General features: G+C 36.8%; 1 protein-coding gene and 1 pseudogene across 1 annotated transcript in view; both read right to left on the bottom strand.

Annotated features, from left to right (window-relative positions):
* LRBA (LPS-responsive vesicle trafficking, beach and anchor containing) overlaps window positions 1-13,850 on the bottom strand; it is a 771,345-nt gene that overhangs the window by 150,642 nt on the left and 606,853 nt on the right. Inside the window, exon 47 of the mRNA XM_011973242.1 lies at window positions 92-244. Within this exon, the coding sequence (XP_011828632.1) occupies window positions 92-244 (153 nt within the window). The remainder of the gene's footprint in view (window positions 1-91; window positions 245-13,850) is intronic.
* On the bottom strand, window positions 6,220-7,201 carry LOC105534524 (annotated as a pseudogene).

The raw sequence follows: 13,850 nt of genomic DNA, 5'->3' as shown, positions 1-13,850 counted from the left end.
GAAGAGCAAGGGTTAATGATTATACACCAACACATGAAAGATGCTTTGAGCAAAAGCTCATGACAGACAGAGTAGATGATTACTATCTTACCAATCTGTTTATGTGAACAAATTCTTCTGAGGTTTTGGCCCAAGGAGGAAGTTCAACATCAGACACTACTGTCCCATCATCCATCACTCCAAGATTATAATTATTGAAGTTGACAAACATCTCAGGGAGATAATAAAATTCAGGGATCAACTCCTATACAAAAATAAGAGACAATGTGATATTATAAACTGTAGGATACTGACTAGATATTCAAAAAAAGGACCTGATCATTTTCTATTGTTCAGAAGAACAAAATAAACACAGGGAATTTTTTTTCTTTGCATATCATAGCCCTGTCACAGTTTCTCATAAGGTAGATAGATCCTACCAACCCAATTTAAATTACATCTTACTGGTATAAATACCTTTCACAGGCTTTCCTTCATGACATGTCTCATAACCTCAAAACTCTTAAATACAAACATTTTAGTAATAACTGAGGTTTGACAAGCTATAAACATAAATTACCATGCTGTAACAATAATGACAACCTAGCTAGATTTTTTATGAGGTATATGGAATTTTTGCCAGAAAAACCCAAAATCTTAATAAGCATTAAAAAGGCACTGCCTTGGTCTCTTCATCAACCAGGAAGACAATTTATTACAGTTTAGCCATGGTTTGTTAGTACATTTTCCTCACATTTCAAAACAGTCAAGTTTAAAGACACCAACTCTGATAAAAGATGAAAATTTAAAATTAGTCTAGAAAATGACTTGCATGAGAAACTGAGTAAATTCAGTATGTAACTTTAATAATGACATTTAATAAGCAGAAAAATGCAGCTGTTTAGCCTTTTGTGTGTAATAAACCCCATATATAACTATTTCAGAGGCTCTGTAGATCAGACTTGAAATCCAGTCTTGACATGGGTCAGTGGTTCAGTGGTCTTTCAGATACCCCCTCAGGGCCAGCTATGGCAGGCCCGGCTTTCCAAACAGTTGAGTAAAATAGGGAGGTCATCAGATTTTGGACAAGGTCAGTATGAACTTGCCAGAGCAGAGAAAAAAAAATCCAGCAGGAATTAAGCTATTATCACCTCCATCATCCATGTGAAATGTTGCCTGACTTTGAATTGTACATCCTTTGCTTACAATCACAATAATTAACTAGGCAGGGTAGAAATGAGCTTGTTCTCCTTCCAAATGGCTGACAACCACCTGACCATTAGACTTAAAAAGTATTTAAACTGAACAATTTTTTTTAAAAAAAAAGACCTTGTTTAAAGCTTAGCTATAAATAAAATTAGACTGTAATCACACAAAAATTTTAAGAGTCTCATCTTCGAAAACAATGCATATAATTCTAATTGACAAAAGGGGAAAAGGCAGATGTGTGTTATTTTATGAAGCAAAAAGCTATATCCAATTTGTCTGAGCTAACACTTATTGCATGGTATGAGTCATACTCTCATAGCATAAACTCAATAAACCTTATTACATTTAATCTCACAACCACTTTACAAAGTAAAGTATCATTTCTACTTAAAAAATGAACTAAGGCTCAAAAACATACTTTGTGCAAGGTTATCAGTTGAGATATTATAAATATGGAAGTTGAACCAGGATTTATTTAACTATAAAGCTTGTGCCCCTAGTCATCAAATAAGCCTGGGTTCTACTTACATAGTATATGCAGTGCTAAACATTTTAAATTAAGTTTTTAACTTATATGCAAAGGGATTTTTAAAAAAGGAAAAGAAACTCTAAACTTTTAGCATTTTCACAATGAGAAAACAACTGGCTATCCTGAATACATGTATCTTTCATATATATCTCTATGTATAGCAATTGTTATATAAATAAAATTAATTGAAAAAGAATTTTTGTAATGTTGTGATTTATCCCAATAAAACACTATATAATTTTCTAGTATTAATTTGCAGAAGTGTGTATTCAGTTAATTTCCAGCTTCGACAAATTTTACCAAAATATGTTATTTTCACTTCATAATACCTGTGCTTTTGAAGATGAATGTTACCATTCCCAGGCCTTGTTTTACAATAAAGAGGGAGGAATATGCTTTCCTTGTTCATTGACAATCAAAAGCAGCATTTGCTTAATTAAATACTAATTATTCTCATTTCAGTAATACCTGCTGCCCACTTCCACTCCCACTGACACTCTATCATGATTAGAAGATACTGTCTTTCTTTTGCTGGTTATACCTACCATGCTCTTGTTTTATAATTCTCCTAGATTCAAAACAATAATTATAATGGATGAATTGTAAGTGCTAGTTTTCCCCTGAGTTTTAAAATTTGAGAGATTCATCATTTCTATTGTAAATTAGAGATGCATAATGCATAGCAAAAATATACCTAAAAAGTACTCTTACCAACACCAATTCTAGGAAGCAGAATGGAACAAATGACATTTCATAGCAATTGTTACAAAAATGAAGTTTTCAATCATTCTAATATATAGCACCAAAATATTATGATTTTGTATATTTGTCTGTATCTTCCACATCTGTTATTTCATTCAGGTTACTCAACAAATTGACAAAAAATTTATTTGCTCAAAACAAATATTCTCCACAAGTTTTTTGTTGTTGTTTTTTGGTTTTTGGTTTTTTTGGTTAAGAGACAGGGTCCCACTCTGTCACCCAGGTTGGAGTACAGTAGTGGCACAATCATAGCTCACTATAACCTCAAACTTTAATCCATCTTTCCACCTTAGCCTTCCAAGTGGCTAGGACTATAGGAATACACCACCATGCCTGGCTAATTTTTTAATTTTTTTGCAGTGACAGGGTCTGGCTATGTTGCCCAGGCTAGTCTTAAACTCCTGGCTTTAAGCAATCCTCCCAAAAATATCTTTATTCCTGGCCCAATTTATTTTTAAATACAACTTTATTATGAATTATTATGTTACTTTAATATTGACACCGTAAACTAAATATAAATTCATTAGTTTAAGTAGAAATTAAATGGAGCCAAACCACCCATAAAACAAAGAAGAATTTTTTAATAAGTGATATGAAGAAAGCAATTTCAAACTTTCAAGTCTTTCAGCTACATAATTTCTATCATGCTGGGAAGAAAGTAATGACTCATCAATTTCCATTTAATTACTATGGATTTTGTGATTTCCTAAGGAAACATTTTATGTAAATTTTGTACAATGGACACTGTAAACATTTCAAAATTAAAAATGTAAAAACTAAAATTTAAGCTTTCAACATTTCACTTGAAATTTATCAAGATACGTATTTGTGTTTTACTCTACTTTTTCACCTCTGACTCCCTTCACCTTTAATTTTAAGAGAGTAGTCAGGCATTTCCTTTCTCAAGAACATTTGCAGGGTCCAGAGCAGAGGTCTCCTGAAGGCATCTTTCTTTTCTGTCTTGTGTGAATCTCTAAGCAAACAGAGAGTATGTGAGGTATCCAAGTGAAGGAGGAGTCACATGTTAGTATTTTTAAAGAAAGAGAAGCCAAAGAAGAGGCATAAATGTTTTCCAAGAGTAGGGAAGCAAGTTTTCAAAATCTACAGTCAGCTTTACCACCCCCCCCAGCCTGGGGGAAAGGAGAAGGAGAAGGGATGAAGAGGTTAGGCAGGAACCCAGAGGATGGGGAATGGTGAGAGGGTCACTATACGCCCATACAGTGCCTCAATGTGAATTAGAAAAAAGTCAACACTTCTAGGCTAATGTAGCCCTAAGATAATTCAGCTTGGTAAATGGAGTAAATACAGGCTGGATTTTAGCTTCCGTTCTTTCTCTCAATCAAGTGCCCTTTCATGAAGAACAGTCTGCCTACTGTACACAGTGGCCCCATGCATGGTGCACACAGGGAAGCTAGTCCCTTGGCACCATGGCTTTTGGCATCAGCAAATATTTTCTAACACTAACTTGGTAAAATCATCAGAGCTGCCTGCCTCCAAAAGACCATATGTATCTTAGACAATAAAGATATGACTAATGAAGAAAACGATGGACTAAAGATGTGAAGGCCAGTTTTCTAGATATCGCATAAGCCTGGATTCTCATTCAAGCCTTGAGAAAAGAAGGTCTCTGCCCTACCAATCTAATAACTATGAAGGAATTTTTCACCAGCCTAATATGAAGAAGGGCTGAGTTCAAATTAGGATATTTCATGTACACTTGAGTTGGTGGTTATAATTTTATATCTATTTCAATAATGGTAAAAAGTTAGCAATATATTAACTGATAATATCTTTTTTTTTTTTTTGAGATGGAGTCTTGCTGTGTCACCCAGGCTTGAGTGCAGTGGTGCTATCTCAGCTCACTGCAACCTCTGCCTCCTGAGTTCAATCTCATGTCTCAGCTTCCTGAGTAGCTGAGATTATAGGCACCTGCCACCACACCTGGTTAATTTTTGTATTTTTAGTAGAGACGGGGTTTCAGCATGTTGGCCAGGCTAGTCTCAAACTCGTGACCTCAGGTGATCTGCCTGCCTCGGCCTCCCAAAGTGCTGGGATTACAGGAGTGAGCCACCAAGCCCAGCCAGGATAATATATTTCTAGGCCAGACACCATGGCTAAGGCCTGTAATCCCAGCACTTTGGGAGGCCAAGGCAGAAGGATGGCTTGTTTCCAGGAGTTCAAGACCAGCCTGAGCAACATGGCAAGACCCGTCTCTACAAAAAATAAAAAACTTTACCCAGGTATGGTGGTATCACCTGTGCCTGTAGTCCCAGCTATTCGAGAGGCTGATGGGGAAGACTGCCTGAGCCCAGGAGGTTGCAGTGAGCTGTGTTCACACCACTGCACTCTACGTGACAGAGCGAGACCCTGTCTCAAAAAAAATACATATATACATTATACATATATATAAAAAAATAACATGTAAACAGGTCATTTTATGTATATATTTATATATGTATATACACACAAAAAAAAGATGCAGGAAGAATTCAGTATGGGCAGAAATACAAATAGAATGTAAAAGTTATTTTTTATTAAAATAATAAAACTCACAAGAACCCCTCTTAATTATTTGATTTAAACCTTAGGTAGAAATGAAGGGTGATGTAGCACATAATTATCACAAAAAAGAAACCACATTTATTTAGTTCTTATTCTTTTTTGTTTGTTTAACAGAGAGATTTATTTTCATGTCACTGTCCTAGTTTCATTTACCTGTTGCCAACAACCTGAAGGAGTTTCTCCATAGCCCTTGATTCCTGAATCGTTCAACATATTAACAGCTACAGTCACAAATACATTGACTTAAGGAGTAAACAAGCAGCTTTTCTCTGCAGACCACTGAGCACCCCAGAAGGCGCAGCTCTCTGCTCCTCCCCAGGCTTTTGGTGTCTGCGTCCAGCAGGAAGGACCTGGCAGGAGGCTGAACCCAAGCAGCGCTCTCAGGCCACTCTATTCTCATCCCTGGATCCTCCAGGGGAACAAGAAAAAAAAAAATTACTGTCTTCCTGCTTTCCAAAATGGAGGGCCTTAAAATCAACCAAAGTTGCAGAACAAAAACAACAACAACACAGGAGCTGGCTGGGTACAGTGGCTCACACCTGTGGTCCCAACATTTTGGGAGCCAAGGTGGGAGGATTGCTTGAGTGCAGGAATTCAAGACCAGCCTGGCCAACATGGCAAGATCCCATCTCTATAAAAAGTAAACAAAAATCAGCCGGGCATCATGGCACATGTCTGTAGTCCCAGCTACTCTGGAGGCTGAGGTGAGGACTGCTTGAGCCTGGGAGGGCAAGGCTGCAGTGAGCTGAGTTCATGCCCCTGCACCCTAGCCTAGGAAACAGAGTTCAGCCTTGTCTCAAAATAAAAACCCCAAAAACCCCACATCAGCTGCAAAGCCATGTTTGGAGCACAGCTATTTCCCATAGGCTTTCTTTTTTCTTGCCCCATTGACTTCTGGGAGGTTTTCCCCTTACCCATCATCATGACTTTTCTCATCTTTCACAATGGCACAATTCAATAGGAAGAATTAACTGAACTATAAAAGGAAAAATAAAAACAAACCTAACCCTATGAAAACTCTGCCTTCAACATAACTCCAGGGAGATGAATATTATAATACTGGTACCCCTGACCCACACTATGCTCTGCACCCTATCCCTGCCCATATCCTCCTCTCTAGACACTTAGACATCAGGTTCCTCAAGGGGCAAGATTCCATGAAGAGCACCCCGAGTTCCTTAGAAGAACTGGCGCTGCTCTGGCTACTCTGACAACTGAGGCTGGCACTGTGGGCACCACCAGGTGAGCCTCTGGAACCCTCCTGAAGGCCCAAATGGCTTCTTTATGACCTGGTGACCAGTAAGGCACTGTTCTTTCTGGTAGACCTGCATGTGCTGCGGTTTGCTCTGGAACTTGCCCTGCAGCCAGCCTGTACTGAACTCTACCACGCGATCCACCAGGGCCTCCTGACATGGAGGCACTCAGGACTAAACCATGAGAAAGGGGATGGATGCCAGCTCTGTATAAGACTTCATTCTTAATGATGTTCCCTAGCCCTGAGAAGTATTTCTGGTCCAACAGTGTATAGCAGACAGGTTAAGCCTGGCCTAGAGCTTCCAAGGCTTGTCCTCAATGGAACTTCTCAGACAGGATGTTACAGGTGGGTGTGACCTCTGGGGAAGAGCTCCAAGACATCTGACAATTATAATATGCCAGGAAACCACCACCACCAAAGTACAGGACCAGCCTCGAGGCAGGTTCCCTCCAGTATCCGCTCTTGCTGGCTTTCTTAGTTCTGGAGAAATCGTTCACCCAAATGCTGCCAAACAAACAAGAGCTGACACGCAGCCACCTCCCAGCATCTCCTGCAGGTGTGTCTCCTTCCAAACATTCGTAATCATCCTCTCCCCGGGGGACGAGTTCTGCGGACAGTGAGAAGGCATCAAGGGTCTTCTGCCCAGTGGGCTCCCGGGCCTGCTTTGGGTCCACAGTCCCTTCCTTCTGCGTTTCTTTCCGTGGAGGCTCTGGCGGTGGGCTGTTGCCAGCAGGCCCCATTTCTTCACCTGGATCACATCTAAGGAATAATTTCTTTCCATGGACCTGGGTGTCCTGGAGCCACAGAGACTGCAGGCTTACTGTTGCCCCTGTCTTGATCACCTGCTTGCCCACAAAAGGGGAGACCAAACGGTGAAATGTCCTCACCAACGGCTCTTCTGGCATCCCAGCTCTTGGTGGGCTGCCCCTGGGCCCGACCCAGCACCACTGCAGGGTTCGCACAGCAGCTCCAGCACCGGGCAGAGATTTCTCAGCACCTCAGCACACACAGGCTCCCTCCTGCTAGGGCTAGGGGACACCCCTGTAGGTTAGTTCTTACTTTTTTTTTTTTTTTTTTTTTTTGAGACGCTGTCTCGCTCTGTTGCCCTGGTTGGAGTGCAGTGGCGCGATCTTGGCTCACTGCAAGCTCTGCCTCCCAGGTTCACGCCATTCTCCTGCTAGTTCTTACTCTTTAGAGAGAACTGTTTTAGGGTCTGCGATACATAATATGAGTGTTCCACCCACTCCAGAATACAGATCTAAATCAGTAATAGAAAAAGGATATATTTTTAAGAGAAAATAGGTTGTGAAACCAACTAGCACTCTAGAAATTCAAATGAGAAAATTATGACTAAAAGTTGGGGTGACCAGAGAAAGCTTTAGGGAAAAGCAATACATTGTATTTCCCTAACACAGAACTCATCAATCTGTATTATAACTGCTTGCTTGTTTGTATCCCCTTCTAAATGGAAGGAGCCATGAAACTGAGGACTTTACACGTGAATTTAAAATATGACAAGCATTTCTAAGAAACTAATACTGAGGAGAGAGATTATTAAGATTTTACATACAGTGTGAAGAACAACAAATTAGCACAATTAAATAAGAGAGTGAACATATATACAGCAAATCCTCACTTACTGTCATCGACAGGTTCTTGGAAATTGCAACTTTACATACAATGGCATATAACAAAACCAATTTTCCCACAGGCCAATTGATATAAATGAGTTAAGTTCCTATGGCATATTTTGGGTGCCACAAAAACATCGCCAAACTTCTAAACAAGAGACCCAAAACACTTGTAATATTAAATATTGAAATAAATGTGAGCTATATATACATCTAAGGAAGATGAACAAACACAAGATAATTATTTACCCATTTATTCCACTTCAGGGTTGCAGGTGGCCTACACCTACCCCGGCAACTCAGAGCGCAAGGCAGGAACCCATGTTGCCTTGGACAGGACACCAGGTGCCATCCCATAGCAGGACACCAGGTGCGCGCACACACACACACACACACACACTCAGGCGGGAACCATGTAGACACACCAATTCACCTCATGTGCACATCTTTGGGATGTGGGAGGAAACCAGAGTACCCAGAAAAACACCACACAGACATGGGAAGAATGTGCAAACACCACACAGACAGCGGCCCCGGTCATGAATTCATGTTTTTTTCTCACCAGCGATATAACAAAACATTGAATGAAATGACATTATTTGAGGACATGCTGTACTTAAACTATATTGCAGTCTCATCACAACAAAATCTGCATGAATAAGTCAGTGATGAGAGTTCACTACTCTCTTAATATGAAATAAAAATGCTGAACTCAACTGATATATACCAATATGTAACAAAATAAATAAGCGTATATACAGCCAAAATCTTACTGTGGATGACAATGGCATTTAAGTTATACAGTAGAACTCCAACTTAATACTAAAAGCATCTTTCTAAGAACCATGTCTTGATATGACACTAAATCTAACAGTTCAAAATTATCTCTTTTGACAGATGAAATGTAGTAACAGAGTCAAAGATTATGCCTTTCTAATACTTTTAATGCACATTTACAAAGTGAAGTATGTTTTATATTCATCAGAACAGAACAGTCAGTTCTGGATAAAAAACACATGTTCAGCAATTCTTTAAAACATCAGTGGAAAATGATAAGTAAACAACACTGACAGAAGACAGATACATTTACAATTCACATTTTCTTCTGGCTTGCTCACAATAATTTTAATCTCTATCACTTAATTAGGTAGATGAGTCTTAGAGGCAGGTAGCATGGCCAACATTTAGTGTATCATCTCCTAAGATAAAAATTTGAAAGGTTCAACCAGAGGTTATACCACAGTTCAGGATAAGCCCATTGCTTTGATCACAAATCCCAAGGCTTTCACGGCATAATGACAAGGATTGGTTGTGACCACACATATGCTTTAGTTTTCTTTATTAAGGTATAATTTCCACTGATACGAACAATCTTTGCAGCCAGGCTATATGATTCTCCTTTTAATAGTCACCAATTGTATGCACTGAACTAAACCCACCACTTCAATATATTGGGGCAAACATATCAACTACTAATCTATCAACCAAAAAGAAACAAGATAATCAAAATAGAAATAAAAATGAAGAAGCTCCTTTTTAATTAAAATTAAACATTTATTTTATTTTTCCTAAATATAAAATCCTGACAACTCAAATAGAAACATGATAAATTAGAAGTTAACTAATTTAAGGTGCACTGCTTAGGAATACTGATGGTAAAAAAATGTGAAAGCAAAATTTTAGCTTTTCACCACTGAAAAAATGATTTAAAAAACTGAAAATAAGCTTTCTTAACAAAAAAGAGCTGATTAACAATATATTATAAAAATACAAGGTGCATGCTTTGATACATTTTAATTTTCAAGTATTTATTTTGTTAGCCCGTAAGTAATAAAACTTTTAAAAAATTCACTAGAGATCAAGTACAGTGAATTGCATTTATAATAGTTATTTTAAATCAACTGCATATCTGAAAGCTTTTAAGTTGATATTTAAATTTAGTTTGTCCTGATTTGGTAGATAAAATGCTATTTTTTTCTACAGTAAAAGAAAAACAATCATTTTCAAAACTGGAAAAGAAAAAATAATCTATAATCCTTCCAGACCAACCCCATAAATATTATGTAGTTTTTAGATATTATAAAACTGTTATTTCAAATGCATTACAATAAAGAAAAATCAAGGGTTACAAATCAATAGATAAATGATAATCTATTTCAGTCTGATATAGTAGAAAGAATAATTGGGTTTAAGTCTTGTCTACTCAACTTACTGTCACATGCACTCAAATAAATTTAATTTCTGTGACCCTTACTCACCTCAATTGCCATTTCAAAACCACAGGGTTTGTTGTGAGGCTCATATGGGATTATATGGAATTCTATATATAATAAGATTTTATTATCATTAGTAGGATTCACGATAAAAATCCCAAATTACAGACGCAATTTGCCTAAATCCTAAAGCCTACAGGTCATTCACTGAATTATGCCCATTTATAAAAGCATTTAACATAATTCTAAGAATACTTAACAAAACTTACTTTCAAAAATATATATGCTCACAAAAGTATTTGAGACTTAATAGTTCCTGCCAAATAACTATGACATTCAAAACAAATATATTATCTTTTTTATTAGCAATGACAGTAGGGCTTAACATGCTTCATATTATGATAAATATCCTCAATAATTTATGGTTCTCTCTTGCTTTCAACACATTTTTCACTTCCATGTTTGAAATGGACATCTCTATTGGGCCTTTTGCTGTTCTAGACCCTTATCTCCAAATAAATTATAATTTGGGGAGAAATAATGGGCATTAATAATGCAAACAAAAGGTGAGTTGTAACTGCCGTAAGAGAAGATGCAAATAAAATGTGCACCTTAAACCTTTTCTGGAATAATTGGTAGATATACATTTAGTATGGGAGAAGGACCACTCATCTCAGTTCTAAGAACACATTAATGAACAGTCTACATTTTTTAGTTGAACAAGAAATATGATAAGGTCACCAGTCTAAAAACAAATCACACTTGACAGATGTATGCATTTTTATAATTCTGGAAGATATGACTATTTTCCAAATATCTTAACAGGGTTTTAATTTTTCTGTATGGTATGTAAATAGCATGAGAAGAAAAATATTCAGGGTTTCAAGTAATTTTTATCAACGAGCAAAATGTAGTTCATTGTAGACATGAGTACAAATTTCAATACTTAAATAAATTAGCACAAAGGTTCATCATTAAACGTTTAGCCCTTGAGGAAAAGGGCTAAAGAGATGTGGCTAAATTAACAAATCATAAGTTATGTATAAGTTACGTATAAAAGCAAGGATAAACAGACATATTTGAGCAAGTTTGAGCTCACTGATGAAAAGAAGAGAGGCTGGCAAAAAAACAGAAGGAGGGAGGGAAGATAGGAAGGAGAAATGAATGAGCACTTAAGTTGAAAATGTGCAAATGCATGAATAAGGATAAGATTTTAATTTTACTTTCAGCATTTTTTAAAACTTTAAATTATTAAAAAAGATGTCTGAGAACAGAGTGAAGATTTTTTTGCTAAGAAATAAAATTACTAAATCATCAAAGTTTAATTTTAAAAACTAAATAATTAAGAAATACATTTCCATCAATTATGTTCTATTAACTGTAGCTAAGCATTTTCTTATAAATGGGCCTAATGCTGATGATATCAGCATCCATGGAATGTATTAACATGGTAGAAGATGTGCTGCTAAGGGAAAAAAGAAACCTAATTTATCTTCAGATTGCAGACCTCTGGGATTTCTGAGGTAGTAGAGGGCAAGTCAAAGGTCTCATGTTTTACAAATCTCACAAGCCACAAAACCATTCTATGATCACCTCCACTATACATTATTATTCAACATGCATACGTACATTTAAAACTTTTTAAGGGTTAAATATTAAATTATATATGAGCTCATAGAATATTACTGCATAGTCGTTTATTTTTAAAATAATATTTAGTATCTCCTAGGACTTAATTGCATTCTATTTACTTAACTATAAATAGAGAATAAACTTTACTAACCCTACCAACATCATAACTTAATACACTCACCATTAATGATGCACATTAAATTGTAAAATAGGTTTTAAATGAAAAATCCAAGATATGACCAGTGATGGTATGTCCATGTTTGCAAGGCTATCACAGTAATAAAATGTAGAAAACTGAATCATTAACAACTTGTGGTCAACATCTGACATCCAGCTACCAGTTCTCTTGTGGACAGAAAATCTCATCCTAAAAAATGAGATGTTAGTAGTCCCACTCCATATCAGGAACATATCCATTTGAGTTTTGCTGTGCCCTTCTGGCTGGAATAAGCATACACTCTCTATTTTCTCCTTAAACTACCTCGCTCTTTTTCCCAGGCTCTTTCACTTACTCTTAGAAAAGCTTTATGCCTCCTGTCCCTTACAGTCAACCAAATGCTCATTTGTTTGCATCTCTTTAATAGCTGTGACACAGATCAGGCAGATTGCAAAGTCAATCATAACTATTATCTTGCTGAACTGGCTTATAGAATTAACTCAAGCATTTTTAGACTATTACCAAAGGCCTTCATGTTAGACTCAACTGCCTTTCAGAATCTCTGTTTCTATGTTTTCTACACACCCGAAACATAAGACCAATTAACAGAACAATAAGCATTTCCCAATGTGCCAAACATCTTTTCTGAGCTTTGCTCATGTCACTTCCCTTGCTCAGAACACTCTTCCTCATTTCATCACGTTATTATGCAATACGTATTTAATTTAGTGCCTGCTACATTCCAAACACCTTTGTAGATTCTAGGGATAAACCAATGAGCAAAACAGTCAAAAATTTAGGATCTCATGGAGCTAATGTTCAAGTGGGATATGACATAATAAACAAATCAATAAGCATAAGATACATATGTCAGATGGTGAGTGACATAAAGAAAAATGAAGTCAGGGAGTAAGTAAAAGTGCATGAGGTGAGGGGAGCAATTTTAAATAGGGAGGAGAGAGAAGGCCTTACTGAAAAGGTGACATTTAGCAAAAACCTGAAAGGGAAGAAGAATGAGTTCTTAAAGACAACTAAAACAAATGCCTCAGGTGAAAGGAAAAGGAAAACCAAAGGTGCTGAGGTAGAAAGTACTTGAAGGACACCAGTAGACCCTGTTTAGCTAGAACAGAGTGAATGGGGTGGCAAACAGAAGAGCTCAAGATGCAACAGGATTTTGGAAAGGGGTTAAGTGGTGTAGGGTCTTACATTGCAAAGATTTCAGCTTATACTCAAATAGGAAACCATTTACTATATGGGGAAAACTGGAAGAATAATAGCTTTGAAGAAATGAAGATCAGGAATTTAGTTTTGAACATGTCAAATTTAAGATACAGTTTATATACTCAAACGGAGATGTTGAGGAGGTAGTCAGATATCAGGATAAACATACAGGCTAGAGACATAAATGTGGGAGGTCTGTTAGACTCTCTTGCATCCCTTAAGATACAGCTTAAAAATCACTTATTCTGTAAAGTCATTTGCAATCCCATCTCCCCCAGTCAGAATTAATTTAATTTTGTTTATATCTTACTACAGCACTTATCACTATCTAATTTGTACTAAAAATTATTTTATATATGCCTGTCTTTTTCATCTGGAGAGATATGCTAACTAAAGAACTATGTCTATCTTATTCTTTTAATTCTAAATGCACTCTATATTAAATATAGTAAATAACCAAAAAATGCTAGCCTAACTAAACGTGTTTTGGGGGATTTCAATTGATTTCTCATAGTTTTCTTCTTAAAGGCAGGGAGCTAAATATCTATGACCTAACAAAACTTGTTCTTTCTTCTGTGTTATATATATATATATATATTCCCAAGTCAAATTTAATCTTTCACTCTTTCTCTCTCATCTCACAAGACAAATCACCAAATCCTAGCAGTTACCTTCTAAATATGTCTTAAATTTATGCACA

This window comes from Mandrillus leucophaeus, unplaced genomic scaffold, assembly GCF_000951045.1.
Source record: "Mandrillus leucophaeus isolate KB7577 unplaced genomic scaffold, Mleu.le_1.0 Scaffold136, whole genome shotgun sequence".
NCBI classification, from domain to species: Eukaryota; Metazoa; Chordata; class Mammalia; order Primates; family Cercopithecidae; genus Mandrillus; species Mandrillus leucophaeus.
Note: the sequence above shows the minus strand (reverse complement) of the source record. Positions and strands in the feature narration are given on the sequence as shown.